General features: G+C 48.1%; 1 protein-coding gene and 1 long non-coding RNA gene across 2 annotated transcripts in view; one reads left to right on the top strand and one right to left on the bottom strand.

Annotated features, from left to right (window-relative positions):
* Positions 1-11,214, top strand: part of LOC130110528 (uncharacterized) — a 35,555-nt gene extending 24,341 nt beyond the window's left edge. Inside the window, exon 3 of the long non-coding RNA XR_008810048.1 lies at positions 11,124-11,214. This is a non-coding gene — a long non-coding RNA (uncharacterized LOC130110528). The remainder of the gene's footprint in view (positions 1-11,123) is intronic.
* The window catches only part of raver2 (ribonucleoprotein, PTB-binding 2), a 136,147-nt gene extending 118,122 nt beyond the window's left edge, over positions 1-18,025 (bottom strand). Inside the window, exon 1 of the mRNA XM_056277653.1 lies at positions 17,744-18,025. Coding sequence (XP_056133628.1) covers positions 17,744-18,007 — 264 coding nt within the window. The 5' untranslated portion in view covers positions 18,008-18,025. The remainder of the gene's footprint in view (positions 1-17,743) is intronic.
* Between the last annotated feature and the right edge of the window lie 308 nt (positions 18,026-18,333).

Genomic DNA, 18,333 nt, shown 5'->3' with positions numbered 1-18,333 from the left:
TAGCTAAAATTCGGTCTTTCCTGTCCATGGCTGACACAGAGACTCTAATACATGCATTTGTTTCATCCAGACTTGATTATTGTAATGTTCTGTTTTCCGGTCTGCCACATGCTAGTACTACAAGTCTTCAGATCGTTCAGAATGCTGCTGCTAGAATGCTAAACTAGAAAATTTGACCATGTTACACCAATTCTTGCCTCCCTTCATTGGCTCCCTATCCATGTTAGATCAGACTTCAAGGTGCTTCTGCTGACTTATAAAATCCTAAATGGGCTTGCCCTATCTTACCAGTCTGATCTCCTTAAACCATACATTTCATCTCGAGCGCTTTGCTCTCAAAATACAGGGCTCCTGTGTGTACCCAAAGTTAAGAAGAAGTCAGCTGGTGGCAGGGCCTTTTCCTATCGGGCCCCATTCTTGTGGAATAACCCTGCCTGCTGCTGTCAGACATTCAGAGTCTGTTGAGTCCTTTAAATCCAAACTTAAAACTCATCTTTTTTGCCTTAGCTTACAATTAGTTGCCTTTAATTTGAGTGTTTCACAACCTGTACTGCATAGCAGGTCAGTTTCTGTCTCGATGAATTTACCAAGCACTTCTGCCAATGAAATTATAAAGCACAGATTATTGACTATAGCAACTGTTCCTTTTTCTGTCATGTCTTTTCTCTCTGTCTGAATGATGTCTTCTCCTTTCTCTTCTTCTGTGGGTGTGAAAGGTGTGATGTGAGTCTCCCTTGTGTGCATGTGAAGTCTGTCCTACTCCCTGGTCTCCATGGTGATGGTGGTCACCAACTGGACACTGCTTGGCATCCCCCTCATCATTTTCTTTTTACATATCTTATAAATCCATATAATTTTGTTTCAATGTTATATCCTTCTCTCACTTAGACATGTGACTTATGTGTTTTGTTTTGTTTTTTGTCTACATGGTGATAGTGGTCACGTGGCTCGGGTCCTGGGCTATTCCGGTGGCATCTGGACACTGCTTAGCATCCTCCTCATCATATTCTTCATATATTTTATAATTCCATTATAATTCTGTTATCCTCTTTCAATGTTGTATTGTGTAAATTGTGTAAACACAACATCCTTTGCATGTTGTCCATCTTGGGAGAGAGATGTCTCCTCTGTTGCTCTCCCTGAGGTTTCTTCCTCTTTTTTCTCCCCATTAAAGGTTTGTTTGTTTGTTAGGGAGTTGTTCCTTATCCAAAGCGAGGGTCTAAGGACAGGATGTTGTGTTACTGTAAAGCTCCCTGAGGCAAATTTGTAATTTGTGATATTGGGCTATACAAATAAAACTGATGACTTGACTTTGGGTGTAGATATCCCTACCTCCCATCATCCAACATGTGTTTCACAGTTGAGGGTGTCTTTTATCATTTTTCAGGTCATTTAATTTCCTACTTGCTTTTACATTTGATGTTTAAGTGCTCTTTCTTCATCACAACATCCCATTAACATGAATGCTCCCCTTTGTCTCATTGAAATCTGCTCTATTTCAGCACCATTGCAATTAACCCAAGCACAATAGTGTAGTCAAGTAGAGGGGTTTAAAATGCCATTCTGCTAATTATGACAGCACATTCTGCATGGATGTTCATTGTTACTGTGTTCGTATTGTGTATTCCAAATTTAAAAGAAAATGCTTTTTTCGATATTGCTTTTAACTTTTTTACATTTTCTGTGCCATTTTTTCTGTTGTTTGTTTGTGAATCTAGCTAGTGGGCTAGTACGTGCCCATCTGCCATTTCATTTAAAAGGCCATTTAACAGTATAATCAGAGGTGAAACTACCATGTATATGCAGGTAATGCAGCTGTATTGGGGCCCACAACGGTTTAGGGCCCATATGCATGGACCTCACTTTATCTCGCCACTATCGTATCAAAGATCTCGAGCACCGAGTCTACGGTAAGTTAAAAAATGTGCAAAGTGTGCCCACATGTAATTATGGACATATGCATACTACTGTATAGCAAAATCCACACAAAAGATTTTGCTTACTAGCGAAATGTCAAGACTTGGCACAGCGAAAAGCCGGGAGAGTGTGCCTATGATGTAAGTAGAACTTTTTTTTTTTACTAATAATCAACCTACACACTTGTGTTTTGTGTTCATTAGCACTACATGTCACGTATCAGGAAAGAACCCAAAAGCAGACGGGAAAACCAGGTAAGGGAAGAATCAAGTCTTTATTGAAGTAACCGATCTCAGGGGTAGAGCAGGAGTCGGCTCAGTGGCAGGTAGGCAGGCAGGCAGGCTGAAGTCCATGAAAGGCGACATTCCAGCAAAGACTGGACCACAGTGGAGGCTTTTTAAGGGTGATGATCGCTTTGATGTCGAGGGAGAGCGGCTGACTGCTTTGATGGCCAGCTGGTGTCAGGGGCGAACGCTTTGATGTCAAGGGCGAGAGGCTGATTGCTTTGAAGTCAAGGGAGAGAGGCTTTGACAGGGGGGGTCAGCAGGTGTCAAGGGCGAACGCTTTGATGTCAAGGGCGAGAGGCTGTGACAGTACCCCCCCCTCCGAGGGGCGCCACCGGGCGACCTACCAGACCCGTCAGGGTGCGTCCTGTGGAAGTCCCGGATGAGGTTCGCGACCAGGCGACGAGGGACCCAACACCTCTCCTCCGGGCCATATCCCTCCCAGTCCACGAGATACTGCAGACCGCGACCACGGCGCCGAGAGTCCAGGAGACGACGAACGGTGTAAGCCGGATGATCGTTGATCATACGAGGAGGTGGGGGCGGGGGGGCCGGAGGAACTAGAGGGCTGGTAGAGACAGGTTTGAGGCAGGACACATGGAAGGAAGGGTGAACTCGGAGAGTGGGGGGCAGCTTCAGACGGACCACAGAGGGGTTAATGACTTTGACAATGGGAAAGGGACCAATATACCTGGGGGACAGTTTCTTAGCGTCCGATTTCAAGGGTAGATCCTTGGTAGAGAGCCATACCTGGTCACCGGGGGAGTAGTCCGGAGCAGGGGTGCGATGACGATCCGCCAAGCGCTGGTAACGGCCGGAGGTCCTGAGCAGTGCGGCACGGGCTCGCCGCCAAGTCTGACGGCACCGACGGACATGGGCCTGGACAGACGGAACCGGAATGTCTACCTCTTGCGAAGGAAAAAGGGGAGGCTGATAGCCGTAAAGGCATTGAAAAGGGGACAACCCAGTAGCAGACGATGGCAGGGTGTTATGGGCATATTCTACCCAGGGAAGTTGTGAGGACCAAAAGGATGGGCTGGCAGACACCAGACAGCGGAGAACCGTCTCCAATGCCTGGTTGGCCCTCTCGGCCTGGCCGTTGGTCTGAGGATGGAACCCCGATGACAGGCTGACGGTGGCACCGATGGCAGAGCAGAAAGCCTTCCAGACAGCAGCAGTGCACTGGGGGCCACGGTCAGACACGATATCACGGGGGAGACCGTGGACCCGGAAAACCTCCTTGACCAGCAGATCCGCAGTCTCTCGGGCCGAAGGCAGTCTAGACAAGGGCAAAAAGTGAACAAATTTACTGAAGCGATCAACAACAGTCAGTACAACGGTGTTACCATCGGAGGCGGGCAGACCAGAGATGAAATCCAAGGACAGATGCGACCAGGGACGGTGTGGAACAGGCAGGGGGCGCAGCAGACCAGAACTGGCCCGAGTGGAGGGCTTATTCTGGGCACAAACAGGACAGGCAGAAACAAAAGACCCAGTATCCTCCGTCATGGAAGGCCACCAGAACCGCCTGCAGAAGAAGGCTAGGGTACGGGTTACTCCAGGATGGCAGGTAAGTTTGGAAGAGTGAGCCCACTGCAACACGCTAGATTTAACAGCGTCTGGAACAAACAAGCGCCCCGGGGGACTGTTACCTGGGTCAGGCTGAGTCTGTTGTGCTGCCATGACCTCCCTTTCAATGTTCCAGGTGACAGCCGCAGCCGCAACCACACAGGTAGAGGGAACGATGGTGTCAGGTTGGAGCTTGGGCTCAGACTCCTCCCCATGCACATGAGACAGAGCATCGGGCTTGGCATTCCTGGAGCCAGGTCTGTACGTCAAGGGAAAATTAAAGCGACCAAAAAAGAGCGCCCCCCTGGCTTGGCGCGCGGTGAGTCGCTATGCTGACTGGATGTATTCCAGGTTCTTATTGTCAGTCCACACTATAAAAGGAAGCTGCGACCCCTCCAGAAAATGTCGCCATTCCTCCAGTGCCAATTTCACCGCCAGGAGCTCGCGATTCCCCACATCATAGTTCCTTTCAGCTGGGGAGAGGCGGCGAGACAGGAAGGCACAGGGGTGTGTCTTGCTGTCCTCACCGGAACGCTGAGAAAGGACCGCTCCCACCCCAATCTCAGAGGCGTCCACTTCTACAACGAACTGCTTGGTTGGGTCTGGCTGGATGAGGATAGGAGCTGTGGTGAAGCGGTGCTTGAGGGCTTGGAAAGCTGCCTCTCCTACAGGGGTCCACAGGAACGGTCTGGAGGTGGAGGTAAGAGCGGTTAGTGGGGCCGCAACGTGGCTGTAGTTGCGGATGAACCGTCTGTAGAAGTTGGCAAACCCAACGAACCTCTGAAGCTGCTTACGGCTGGTCGGGCTTGGCCACTCAAGAACCGCTCTGACCTTGGCGGGGTCCATTCTCACCTGCCCATCGGCCACGATGTAGCCCAGGAAGGTGACTGAAGAGGCATGGAATTCGTACTTCTCTGCCTTTACGAAAAGGCGGTTCTCCAGAAGCCGTTGAAGGACTTGGCAGACGTGCATGACATGCTCTGACAGGTCTCTGGAAAAAATCACGATATCATCCAGGTAAACAAAAACGAAACGATCCAACATGTCACGTAGGACGTCATTGACCAGACTCTGGAAGACAGCTGGGGCATTAGTGAGACCAAACAGCATCACCAGATATTCAAAATGCCCCAGGGGGGTGTTGAAGGCAGTCTTCCATTCATCTCCGTCTCGAACCCGGACCAGGTGGTAAGCATTGCGGAGGTCTAGTTTAGTGAACACTGTGGCTCCCTGGAGAGAATCAAAAGCGGAAGTCATGAGGGGCAGAGGGTACTTATTCTTGACTGTGATGTTATTTAGGCCTCTATAGTCAATACACGGCCGGAGGGTCTTGTCCTTCTTGGCCACAAAAAAGAACCCCGCACCAAGGGGTGATGATGATGGGCGAATAAGACCAGCAGCCAAGGAGTCCTTGATGTATCTCTCCATGGACTCCCGCTCAGGCTTGGAGAGGCTATATAGGCGGCTGCTGGGGAGGGGAGCGCCCGGCAGCAGGTCAATAGCGCAATCATAGGGGCGATGAGGAGGCAGGGAGAGAGCTTGCTGCTTGTTGAACACGGCTTGGAGGTCATGATACTCTGGAGGCACCAGTGACAGGTCAGAGGTCTCAGAGCTTGACACCTGACAGAGGACAGACTGAGGCAGAGCAGACTGGAGGCATATGGCATGACAGACGGGACTCCAACTTGAAATTCTGGCCGATGACCAATCAATATGGGGACTATGCTTAACCAGCCAGGGATGACCAAGTATAATGGGAACAAAGGGAATTGATAACGAAAAAACTTAACTCCTCTTGATGGTTTCCCAACAACAGGAGGCGCACAGGCTCAGTCTTAGAGGTTATCCGGGCCAGGAGACGTCCATCCAGGGCATTAGCTTCAAGAGGCTGGTCCAGACTCACAGTGGCAAGACCTAGCTGCTTCACAACACTTGCATCCAAAAAGCTTTCATCAGCTCCAGAGTCAATTAAAGCCAAAAGTTTAGTGGACTGACCTTTAAAACTGATGGTAGCTTGCAACTGGGTACGTGGACGAGGAGACAGAGGGCAGACAGTTGGGCTCACGAGGATCCTTCCCCTCCCTCGTCAGCCTGCTAGTTTGACGGAACGGTGAGGGCAGGAGGCGAGAAAGTGACCAGGCTGACCACAATACAAGCAGCTGTTCTCGGTGATGCGGCGTTGACGCTCCTCCGGGTTGAGCCGGAAGCGGCCGAGTTGCATCTGCTCCGAAGCTGGGGAAGAGTCACGCCTCGGGCTTTCTTGGAGGACGGCAACCTCAGTCGAGCGAGCTCGGCCCCCAGAGTTTGAAGGTGTGGCCCGTGGTAAGTTGTTGTGACCAGGAAAGCGACGCGTCCTCTCTCGCCTCCGCTCCCGGAGACGGTTGTCCACACGAATGGCCAGGGTAACCAATTCCTCCAACCCTCCAGGCTCGGGGTAGGAAACCAATTCGTCCTTTATGGATTCGCTTAGCCCGTTGGAAAACCCGGCCTGGAGGGACTCGTTGTTCCATCCGCTCTCCGCTGATAGCGTACGGAACTCAACTGAGTAGTCGGCGACGCTGCGGGAACCCTGGCGGAGAGAGATCAGTCTTTTTGACGCATCCTCTCCCCGCACGGGATGATCAAAAATCTGGCGAAAAGCAGTGGTGAACTCAGCGTAGGATGAGGACGTGGAGGCCCACATTTCCCACACCGCTGTAGCCCAATGCAGGGCGCTTCCCCGGAGAAGACCCATGATGTAAGCGACTTTGGCTAAATCCGTGGAATATGACTGGGGCTGCTGGTTAAACACAATCTCACACTGCATCAAAAAAGGGCGACAAAGTCCAAAATCTCCATCATACTTATCGGGCGGGGCAACCCATGGTTCCTTAGCCGAAGTTGATGGCGTTGGGGTGGCAGAGCTGGAGGGGCGGATCCCGGGCTAGCGGAGGCACTAAGTTGGGTCTGGATTCCGGAGATCTTTGAGCTGAGCCCACGGAGGGCGTCAGCCATCCCCTGTAGCACCTGGCTGTGCTGGCCGAGGACCGATTCCTGGTTGGCTACAGCCTGGCAGACCGTGGCCAGGTCTGTCGTGGAGTGGTCTGCTGGGTCCATAGTGGCTGGAACGTACTGTCACGTATCAGGAAAGAACCCAAAAGCAGACGGGACAACCAGGTAAGGGAAGAATCAAGTCTTTATTGAAGTAACCGATCTCAGGGGTAGAGCAGGAGTCGGCTCAGTGGCAGGTAGGCAGGCAGGCAGGCTGAAGTCCATGAAAGGCGACGTTCCAGCAAAGACTGGACCACAGTGGAGGCTTTTTAAGGGTGATGATCGCTTTGATGTCGAGGGAGAGCGGCTGACTGCTTTGATGGCCAGCTGGTGTCAGGGGCGAACGCTTTGATGTCAAGGGCGAGAGGCTGATTGCTTTGAAGTCAAGGGAGAGAGGCTTTGACAGGGGGGGTCAGCAGGTGTCAAGGGCGAACGCTTTGATGTCAAGGGCGAGAGGCTGTGACACTACATGCAGATATGAACAATGTTGTCAAATGTGCGGGTGCACCATCAATCAATCAATCAAGTTACATTTTACCATCATGATTACGTTTTCATCTGTGTCAAGGTGCACTGTCACGGATTAGGTTTTCATCGGTTATGGTGACCCGGCACCAGATTTTGTTACGTAGGATAGTCTATCATTATCTTGGCCTTGCGATTGTGACTCCTCTTCAAAAGCACGGCATTCTCCTAGAAATCATTTCATTTAGACATCGACTGTGCAGTGTATTTCCCTGTTGCTGGTCATTTTAAAGCCGCATGCTTTTACTTCTTTCATTCACTCCTGACATGACATTATGTTAAGTCTGATTGTGATAGGCAGGCCGTGTCCCGGTACCGACTCGTTACGCCTGTGAGTATAATGCTCTCATTCATGCTGTACCATTACAAATAGGGGAGCCCATTTTAGAAATTTTTTGAGCTTTTCTTGAAACACTGAAATTAAATTAATCTGTGTTAGCAAAGCATTGCTAGCCTTATGAACCATACAACTCACACAAGCTCAGGAGAACTCTGGTTTGCAAGGCAAGGGCCCAGCTATTTTACTTCAGAAGACTTCATACATCCAACCATAAACCAAAATTAAGATGTTGAGGAAATAAAGACCAGAGTTGCCCATCTTTAATATCAAATATCTGGTCCACTGGGAGCATCTGGGTAGCGTAGCTGTCTATTCTGTTGCCTACCAACACAGGGACTCCACATGTATCGGAGGAGGCATGTGGTAGCCTGCAGCCCTCCCCGGATCGGCAGAAGGGGTAGAGCAGTGACGGCTCAGAAGAGTGGGGTAATTGGGCCGGATAGAACTGGGGAGAAAAAGGGGGGGGGGGTCAACAAAAAAAAATCTGGCCCACTGCTGATAAACCATTTCTTTGTTGAACTTAAATGAAGTAAAAAATTCTAACCATGTACATTTGCTGACGTGGGCTTAAATAGCGATGTGTAGATTGTACACTGTATAAAATCACACATTTAATCGAGCAAACATACAGACTGTGTGTTTTTCATTTGTAAATAACAGCATGTACATATGTTCAGGCTTAAGCACTGAACTCGGTCTGTTCACTGTTGGTCCATACCATACCATTAAGGTGGAATGAGGCGGCTACACAACGACAAACATTTGTGGGTCAGGTTTTCATGGGTTTCTCAAGTTCCGAGTAACACCACTCGGTCCCGTGCTGTGCCATACGATGCCAGTCCCCCTGTAGACAGCCCTGTGTGTGTGCATGCATGTATGCACGGGCGTGTGTGTGTGTACGCTTTGTATGCGAGTGGCCTGCGTGTGTTTACTAAGCATTTCTTTGGTGTGACATTTAAGAAAACTGCCTTCAGAGGACGATCCCAGGAGGAAAGGTCACATGCATCAGACAGGCTGCGTCTGACACCTAGTACAACCAAATAACACCCCCCCCCCATAAGACGTACACACCCCCTCACCAAAAGCTCAGAAGCTGGGCTGAGAGTGGGTTCGTAGTCAACATATGTGAGAGAGTCGAGAGAGAGAGCGAGAGAGCGGGAGATGAGGGATTATTCCCACAACAGGGAGTGGTGTTTAAAGCGCCATGTTACAAGTAAACGGTGATCACAACGCCATTATAATATGAATGACCACATCAGGGTTATTGTCTTTCTGGAGCCACAACATTGCACATTGATTCTGCCTGAAAATAACTTTAGCGTTGGAGTATCTGGCACCAGCCGGACAACGTGTATGGAGAAAAAGAGGAGTGGTGGTGACCCGCGTCCAATCACGTTTAAAATGCAAGATTAGCCCTTCCAAGAAATTTGCATTCGCAATCACTGCAATTCCAACAATAACTTTGCGAGACATATTTGTGCCGACTGCCCTATTCGTGAAAAGGGAGAAGGCAGGACTTGAATTCAGAGCCATTAATCTGTTTGTTCATCGGCACGACTCCACGGCCCCTCTGTTCAGAAACAAACACACTAACCTCTCATATCTTCTCGAAGTCACAGAGGCTTAATGAGATGGTTTACAAACACAGAGAGGACCATGGGGATTTACAGCGGACCTGGCCTCTGTCAGATCAACCGTGCATGAGTCTGTGCAAGAGAGATAGTTTGTGCCCGTGTGTGTGTGTCTGTGTGTGTGTGTGTATTTGTGAAAGAGAGGAATGGGGGGGGGGGGATTAGTAAAGAATGGCCAAGTGAGAATGTATCCCTACCACACTTGCCGGCACACACACACACACACTCACACTCGCACTCACACACACACACACACACACACACACACACACACACACACACACACACACACACACACACACAGCCTGAATGGGCTCTCCGCCAGCGGTAGCTCTGTCCTTGACCCAGTGAGCGAGTGATACAGGCTGCACAGAGAGCAGAGAATAAAGCCCCTCTAGCAGCCAACAAAAAAGCTTACCTTTAACCTTAAACATAAATACTATGATTACAGGACAAAATATGGCCTATTAGTGAGACTGTATTTCATTATTAACACTTACAGAGCTAATACCAGAATAGCATTGCCTTTATACTTGTGGCATTAGCGACCCTGCAGGCCAGTTAGTCAGCAGTGGGAGTATGGGACCCTGGACTGCGATATCAGGATAGTAACGCTGTACTCAAATACTTGGGCTTTTTGGATTTTTCACTTCAGGAATATTTTTTTTGCCTCAAGTCTATGAAGCAAATACTATATCAACAAGTATGACCATTGTTTTGTGTGTAAATGGTTCGTGCTCCTTTAGTCTGCGGTGTTGTCCACACTGACTTCATGAAACATGTCCATCACCTTCCCTTTTGACGGACAATTTCATTCCCTTGCCACACGGACATCGATTTGAAAATCTGGGTCTACGTATTTCCTTCAACAGATTATTAAATTAAATTAAAAATTAGCTGACAAGATAGTTTTCATAAATCCCATCGAGGCTGCTATGTGAGAAAGCCGGAGTGAGCCAAGGTCAAATTAGAGACAGGTGGCTCGAGCCATGTACAACACGCATCACTAAGCCCATCGAATGCCGAATGCCAACCGCGAGAAGTTCAACACACACACACACACACACACACACACACACACACACACACACACACACACACACACACACAGGTGAAGAAACCCCTCCCTCTGGCATGAGTAGAAGTCCTTGGCTTAACTAGTTTGTCTCTACTCTTTCTCCTCATCTCCTGTCCCCCCATCCACACTCTCGTTCTTCTTTTAACGTTTCCGCGATTCCTCCCTGCTGCCTGCGTGTCTCTCTCCTTCGACTCCTCTCTCCAGCCTCTCTTTTGCGTCCTCTTCCTGCCTCTCTCTCTCACTCCCTCCTCTCCCTCTTTCCTGTGCCTGGCCTTTCTGGCTGTCTGGTTAAATTTTCATGGCGAGGTACAGTTACCCTCCAGGCAAGGAGGAAGAACACACACCCGCTGCACCCAATCAGATCTAGGTCCCTCCCTTTCTCTGACTTTTCACTTCTCACGCAGTCTTTCTTTCCTTCCTCCCCTTCCATTACTCTTTCAGCCTTGGTTTCTTCTCCCCTTCTTTTTTCCATCATCCCGCTCCGTATTTTTATGTCCAATTTTTCTCTCTCTCTCTTGTATAGTTGTTTTTTTCCCCCTGTTTTGTCATTTTCTGACATTCTTGTTCTTTCTGATCCTCTCCCCTGACTTCTTACCCACATTGTTTTCATCACCCCCTTCCCTCGGTCTCGTTCTTGTTTCAATTTACTTCACCATTTGTTTGAGCATGTAGATGAAGAGCTTAGCCAGACCGGCTTGGAATATGTACAACTGTAGAATAATTTAATTCCCCCCCCCTTTTCTCCCCAGTTGTATCCGGCCGATTACCCCACTCTTCCAAGCCGTCCCGGTCTCTGCTCCAGCCCCTCTGCCGATCCGGGGATGCTGCAGGCTACCACACGTCTCATCCGATACATGCGGTGTCGCCAGCCGCTTCTTTTCACCTGACAGTGAGGAGTTTCGCCAGGGGGACGTAGCGCGTGGGACGATCACACTATTCCTCCCAGTTCCCCTTCCCCCCCGAACAGGCACCCCGACCAAAGGAGGCGCTAGTTGCAGCGACCAGGACACATACCCACATCCGGCTTCCCACCCGCAGACACAGCCCATTATGTCTGTGGGGACACCCGACCAAGCCGGAGGTAACACAGGGATTCGAACCGGCGATCCCCGTGCTGGTACGCAACGGAATAGACCACCACGCTACCCGGATGCCCCTGAATAATTTTCCTTTCTAGCAACCAATAAAAATAGAGTGAAGAGGGGCAGACGCTGGTACGCTGATAGCTTTCTATAACCATCAAATTATCATGTCGGCGAGAGATGGTGGAAAATTAAATAACACATGAAGAGGCAGAAGAGGTAGCAGGGATTTCTGTGCACCATTAGCGTAGTGGTGGTCAGCTGTGTTAAATGGAGAGCTGGGATGTGTACAATTCCTCACTATAAACAAAACCTACACAAGACTGATTTTGTTGATTTGTTATCCGCCTTGGTGTCTTGCAGAGCCCTCCCATCACACCATGTGCGTTGGACAGCCGTGTACTTTTAACATCTTGCAGCCATAGTTTGGCAGTGGTTTGGCTTTCTGCCAGTGCCAGTGATAACACATTTCAGGTATGAGAGACAGATTCAGCCGGCAACTGCAGCTACGAGTGTTTTAATGGTCCAACAAAAACACTACAAATGGATAGAACAGAGAGCTACCAGTAATAAATGGTAAATGCATTTATACAGCACTTTTCCAGTCTACTAACCACTCAAAGTGCTTTACAGTGTGTGCCACCCATTCACGCACACGTTCATACACTGATGGAGGAGGCCACAATGCAAGGCGCCAACCTGCTCATCAGGAGCAGTTAGGGGTTCAGCGTCTTGCTCGAGGACACTACGACACGCTCTCTGCAGGAGCCGGGGGATCGAACCAGCGACCTCCCGATTACTAGACAACCCGCTCTACCTCCTGAGCCATGCCGCCCCTTAGACAACCTCTCAGACATAAAAACGTGGTGACATCATACAAATATTTTACTGTTATTCCTGATTTTAAGCAGTTTAAACAACGGCTCATTAGAATGGACATTCACTGAAACTTACAAAACATAATGTGGTTCTAATCTGAGAAGCAAATGGTGCAAACGAAGCTACTGCACTGCAGAATAATGACACGCTTAATTGTGCAACTGAATCTGCAGTACTTTAACAAAGAAAGGTACTCAAAATAGCATTGTTTTAAGAGTCGATTTCAAATATCGGAGCTTGCATTTGTAGATGACAATTCCTTTCTGGTTGCAGAATTTATCTCACGGAAGAAATATACATAGGCTTTCCTGAGCCAAAGCATTACGGCCTAACATTACATTAGCACCCTGCAAGAACTAATAGCTTTGAAAAACAGTGTGATGACTATAGTTTTGTAACGTTTACTTTGCACCCGACTCTGTGTACACAGACTCAGTCACACGAATAACCCATTCTGTTTAGTTCATTAAATCGCTTTAATTGATGGCCAAGAAATACGAGCTACTTTCACTTGAGCCTTTCCAAAACCCATTAGGAAAATGTATGCATTGTCACCCATTTTGTCACCCATTATTATTGCCACTCCGAGTGGCAATAATAATGGGTGACGAGTGGCAATAATAAACCTGCTTTAAAGTGGAATATCTTAATATTTTGATGAAGCTATACTGTGAAAACATCCATTATTGGTTTCTCCACTGTGTCGGCTAAATGAATAAAATGTCTGCCTCCTGCATGGTCCAACGCCATAAAAAAATTTAAAGGTTCAAGTTTCAAAAGTCAAAGGTTTATTTGTCACATAGCGTCATGTACAAGTACAATAAGCAGTGAGATGATTTTTGGCAAACTCCAAAACTGTGCGACGTGACTGACCTGGGCTTACATGAAAACGGGACAGTGTTGTAATCAGTTCGGTCCGTTCGATGAAATTAACAAGACTTAACGAATAAAGAAATAAAAAGTGTAGGTGTGAAGATTCGCTAACATCACACTTTAGAATTGGAAAAAAGTTTGTAAAAAGTTGAGGTCTCTTGATAATGACATCTTGGGTGGCAGCGCCTTGCTCAAGGACATGAAAGCAACGCCGCTGCTTGCCGACAGGGAGTATAAACCTCGGCCCATCAGACTGAAGGGCAGTTTCTCTGCTCACTAAACCACCCGGGGGAGCTGATTCCAACAACAAGGAGAGGTTTTTAAATGCACAGAAGTTTCACATGCAATTTTTAGACCGCTGGCTCGCACGAGGCCCCAGAACGCTGGCAAACAGGCACCAGCGGGACCGTGATCCGCTACACACTTCACGGTCCCAGCTGCTTTCCCCGAAGGCCACGCGCACACGCACACGCACACACATCGGCGGCGTCATCGTTGGGCACGGCCAGAGCCAAATCACAGTTTAACCAGGTCTGGAAGAGGTTGTTGAGAGGAGTTGTTGGGTTTTCCTTATGTGCTGCTGAGGCGGCTCTTTCACCCAAAACCGCGGTGTAAGGCTAACTGAGCAGCTAAGCTTAAACATACCGAAACTGCCACAGAACACAAAATCACCTTGGGGATATCTAAGAAACTGTGACATGCACAAAAATGAAGAAAAAGAAAGTAGTATAGAAATGGTTAAATATTGAAGCCTGTGAGTACATTTGCGTGTATGTTTGAAACCAAGCTCCTTCCTATTTTAATGATCATCAGCAGAATCAGTCACACAGACAGACAGAAAGAAAGAAGAAAAAGATGAAGGCAACGAGAGACAGGGGGCAAGGGAGACAACCGGGGGAGAAAGAAAGGGAATGAGAAAGAGAAAGAACCTGTCAGCTTTTTCATTTCCCTGAGGAGGCAAACACAGGCTAGTACAGCAATGTTAATACAGCTAGTCTAAATAATATGCATGCGTGTGTGTGTGTGTCTGTGTGTGTGTGTGTGTGTGTGTGTGTGTGTGTGATGCTGACAGAGGGGCAGATTTCATGAACATCTGCTGTTGACACACTCGTACATGCACATGCACACACACACACACACACACACACATATACACACACACACACATATACACACACACACACACACACACACACACACACACACACACACACACACACACACACACACACACACACACACACACACACACACACACACACACACACACACACATACGCCACAACATGCAAAAGAGAGGAAGGAGTGGGTAGAAGGAGAAACAGACCAAGCACATACTCTGCTGTGTCACATTTACGCACACATATACACATGCAAATCAACACATGCACACACCAACACCCGGTGCCTCATGGGAGTTTAAGTGACAGCAGAAGTCACACAGTGTAGTAGAAAGCTAAACACACACACACTTTTTGTCATCCCACCAATGTTGAATTTCTGCTCCCACATATCAGTGTCTAACATCTCCCTCTGCTGAATGTTTCAGAGGAAGTTAAACAAAATAATCTATGAAACGTTTTATATCAAAATCCTACTGTAGTCTCAAGTCTGCCACACTTATCCACACCATATTGATTTTCTAGTAAAAAAAAAAATGCACTCGAGCAAAACTGTAAACCATATAGTTCAAAATCTCTTCCACTCGTTTTCTCTCTCGTCCGGTTTCGCACTCTTATCGTCCATATTCTTCTCCTCATCATCATCTCTTTTTCTTCATCCACCTCTCCATCCAATCTCTCCATTTTCCCCATTCAGCCAACCCCCCCCCCACATCCCCCTTTTCCATTCCTTGCCCCTCATTCCATCCTTTCTATTTTTAGCCTCATGTCTTCCAACCCTCTCTTAAACATTCTCCTCCTTCTTTCATCTTCCTTCCATCCCCTTTTCGGTTACTTATCCTGTCTTTCCATCTCCCCTCGTTCATTCCCCTCCCCCATCTCTTCTCTCCGATATGGTGACTGTCAGCAGGACCATACTGACACCATGCACTCCGGACACCACACACAGACACACACAGACACACATGCATGCGTGCACGCGTTCACAAACTGTGATATAGTGTTAGTGTTCAGTAATGGGGCTGTGGCAATGTGTGGGGGGAATAGGATATGGAGTTGGCTGGCTGAGGGTTGGTGGTCCATCAAACAGGTTACATAATACAGAGAAGGGGAGATTCCTTTCTCTATGAACATAGAACCTTATGGAACATAATATCAACTACTGCGGCTTAAATACAGACCGGTTTCCATAACAGTACCAAACAAGGCTAGGGAGGGATTTCTGTTTAGCCTGGTTTCTACTAAGGGACAAATAGGGATTGCTCATTAGTCTGATTTTAAATATAGAGCCTAGGCGGGCTAGCAAGGGTATATTAGTCTGTTTTTCACAGTTTAGATTAGTAGGGCTAACCAGGGCACGCTTGACCGATTTCTACTGCAAAGACTGGAAATAGGAGTTCAATTCCAAGTGAGGCGATACACACTAAGTGCACGATGTATTCCTGGAATTATTAAGCATTTTGTGGGGTGGATGATGGTGAACACCAACTGGCATGTGATGTGCAATGCACTCCTAAGGCATAAATCACAGCTGGTGGTTTTGGGGCTAAAGCACCTGGTCTTACTTCAAGGTTTAAATATGAGTACTTGAGGTATTTGTATGATGTAATTTCATTTAAAACATCAGTCACTGAAACTGGGGTCTGAATGGTGACTCTTCGTGGCCATGCATAATAATCCAATTGGGGATTTTTTTACTGCAACACAGAAATTGACACGTAGACGCCACAAACATAAAACAACAAAAGGTTTGCAAGACATCACATCAGATCCGAAATGCTTGTTAAACAAAGTTACTACAACAGCAGCCACGGTAGATTCTTTGATCACGCGTCAAACCCAAAACTAGCTGTACAGCCCATTTTTTCAACGAATGGGATGATCTCAACTTGAACATGGATATTATATATGCCTATTGTATAGTAAACAGCACTGCCTTTGAAATAACTGGTTGCCAGTGAAATCCTGGCACCTTACAACCGCAGAGGGTATTAATAAACGTGAATTTACCAACCCCACAACCTTGAATTGGAATAAACAGGTCTAGGAAGGATGGCTGGGTGGGTGTGTGGATGGATGGGTCGATAGATACCAAAACCTTCCCCTCGGGTATGGAGTAAAAAGTACAGCAATCGCGTCCACCTAGCTAGTATTATCATTTTCACACAGGAATAATGAGAAAAAAATACATTAAAAAATATTCCCCTCATTTACTTGGTGCTGAATGAATTTTTCTCCCTCTTTCGTTCAAAAAAGTGGCGCGTGCCACTCGTTCAAATACACTCTTCCACACTCCTGGACAATCACTGACTCTGGGTCGATTATAGGTTCTCGTTGGCAGGACGCCCCTTCCTAATAATGTCTGCTGCAACACTGAAGGAATTCACCACCAAGGGCACTCTAATGACTTGGCAGTAGGTAGCACATAAAGATGACTGCTGGGCGACATTAATGTAGAGAAACCACAAAGTCATGAAAATCATAAAGCACATAGTCCACGTGCTTTAACGTTATATTTGCGCATGGGAGTTGCACGTGCGGTTCGTTCCCAAGCGCTGAAATAGACTTCAAAATGCTCAAATGTCTTATTTTCTGCTATAACTGTCATAAGACAGAATGGAGACAACGTAAATCTTCACTTCATTAAACTGCACCAACATCGCATCTTTGCTGCCCTTTCTGCATAACTCTGGATGAGCAGCTTTGCAGAAATCGGGAAGAACTCGAACCGCGTGTCAAAACTTGAAACGACTCTTCAGTTTAAAGGTGCGATTTTCACAAACGCGCGTCGACCTGCCAAATGTATTTGGCTTCGAGCGAGTTGGCAACTTTCCTCGGGAAAAAAAAAAATCTCGTTTTATCGAAAAAGATATGAGGTCGCGTATTAGAGCAAATTGACAGCTCTGATAGTGCACTGCTTGCAAAGGCGGTGCGGTAACTGACGATTTGTCCTCTCTCGTCGAAGGTTTATTATAACCTAAACCAAATTATAACCCTAGCCCGCGCATGCGCCGTATAGGTGGGATTTTAACGGATCGACGATATTGTAATGATTGACGTACTTGCGAAGGGACGGGGGGGGGCTAATTAACAGGAACGGAGTCGCGTTTGGATATGGGCAGGCTCGTCTTTCGGGCAGCCTTTCAAAGAATTCGCCAGTAAACACAACCTGTGAACTTAAAATTGGCGTGTGGACGCCGTCGTTAGCGCTCGACTGTCCCTTCTCGAAACCGGTCGTTCGCCGCCAACAGATATGCCCATATCAAACGAAAGGCGGAGATGAATTTCACCACTCGAAGAAATAATTTTTCGACCAGAGTACAAAGTTTTCGCACAACTTCTCCGGGGCGGTGGGGGGGGGGGGGACAGGACTCTGATGACCTGGCTGACGTCAGATATCCGGGAGATGTCTACCTGGTTTGTTGTGTCTGGCGGGAGGTTCTTGATGAGGATTTTCCTCCTGTTGCTCAGCTCCTGTCGAGTTTTCGCCAGCCGCCTTTCAGTTTCCTCCGGCTCCAGGTCCGGCAGGTCACGGAGGCTGGTGCTCCCCGGGTCGGACGGCGCTGCCTCTTCCTCCTGTCGGCTCTCCGGGCTGCTCATCATCTCCGGGAAAAGTGCGTTTCCCTGGTCCAAAGAAGAGTGAACGCTCGGCGGCTGAATAGATGAGGCTGTCGCCATCTTGAGTAGCGGAGAGGAAAGTGAGCGGGTTGCGAGAGATGGGGTGGGCGTGCCCGTTGTTGTGTCGCCAGCATCAGAGAGAGAGAGAGAGAGAGAGGGAGAGAGAGAGAGAGGGAGGGGGGGAGAGAGAGAGAGGGGGGGCTACGCATCTCACTCAAAGAGAAAGCAAAAGGTAGGCTACGCATCTCACCCAATTCCGTCCCTGGCCGGACGCTTGTCGACCTCATCCGTTTGGAAAACGAAAAGTAGCCCAGATGTACAATTAAGTACTTGTTTTGGACTTTCGCCTTCCTGTGGCCGCTTCACGCCTGTCAAAATGATCGGGA

This window comes from Lampris incognitus, chromosome 3 (assembly GCF_029633865.1).
Source record: "Lampris incognitus isolate fLamInc1 chromosome 3, fLamInc1.hap2, whole genome shotgun sequence".
In the NCBI taxonomy this organism is placed as follows: domain Eukaryota; kingdom Metazoa; phylum Chordata; class Actinopteri; order Lampriformes; family Lampridae; genus Lampris; species Lampris incognitus.
This window is presented reverse-complemented; position numbering and strand designations above follow the sequence as displayed.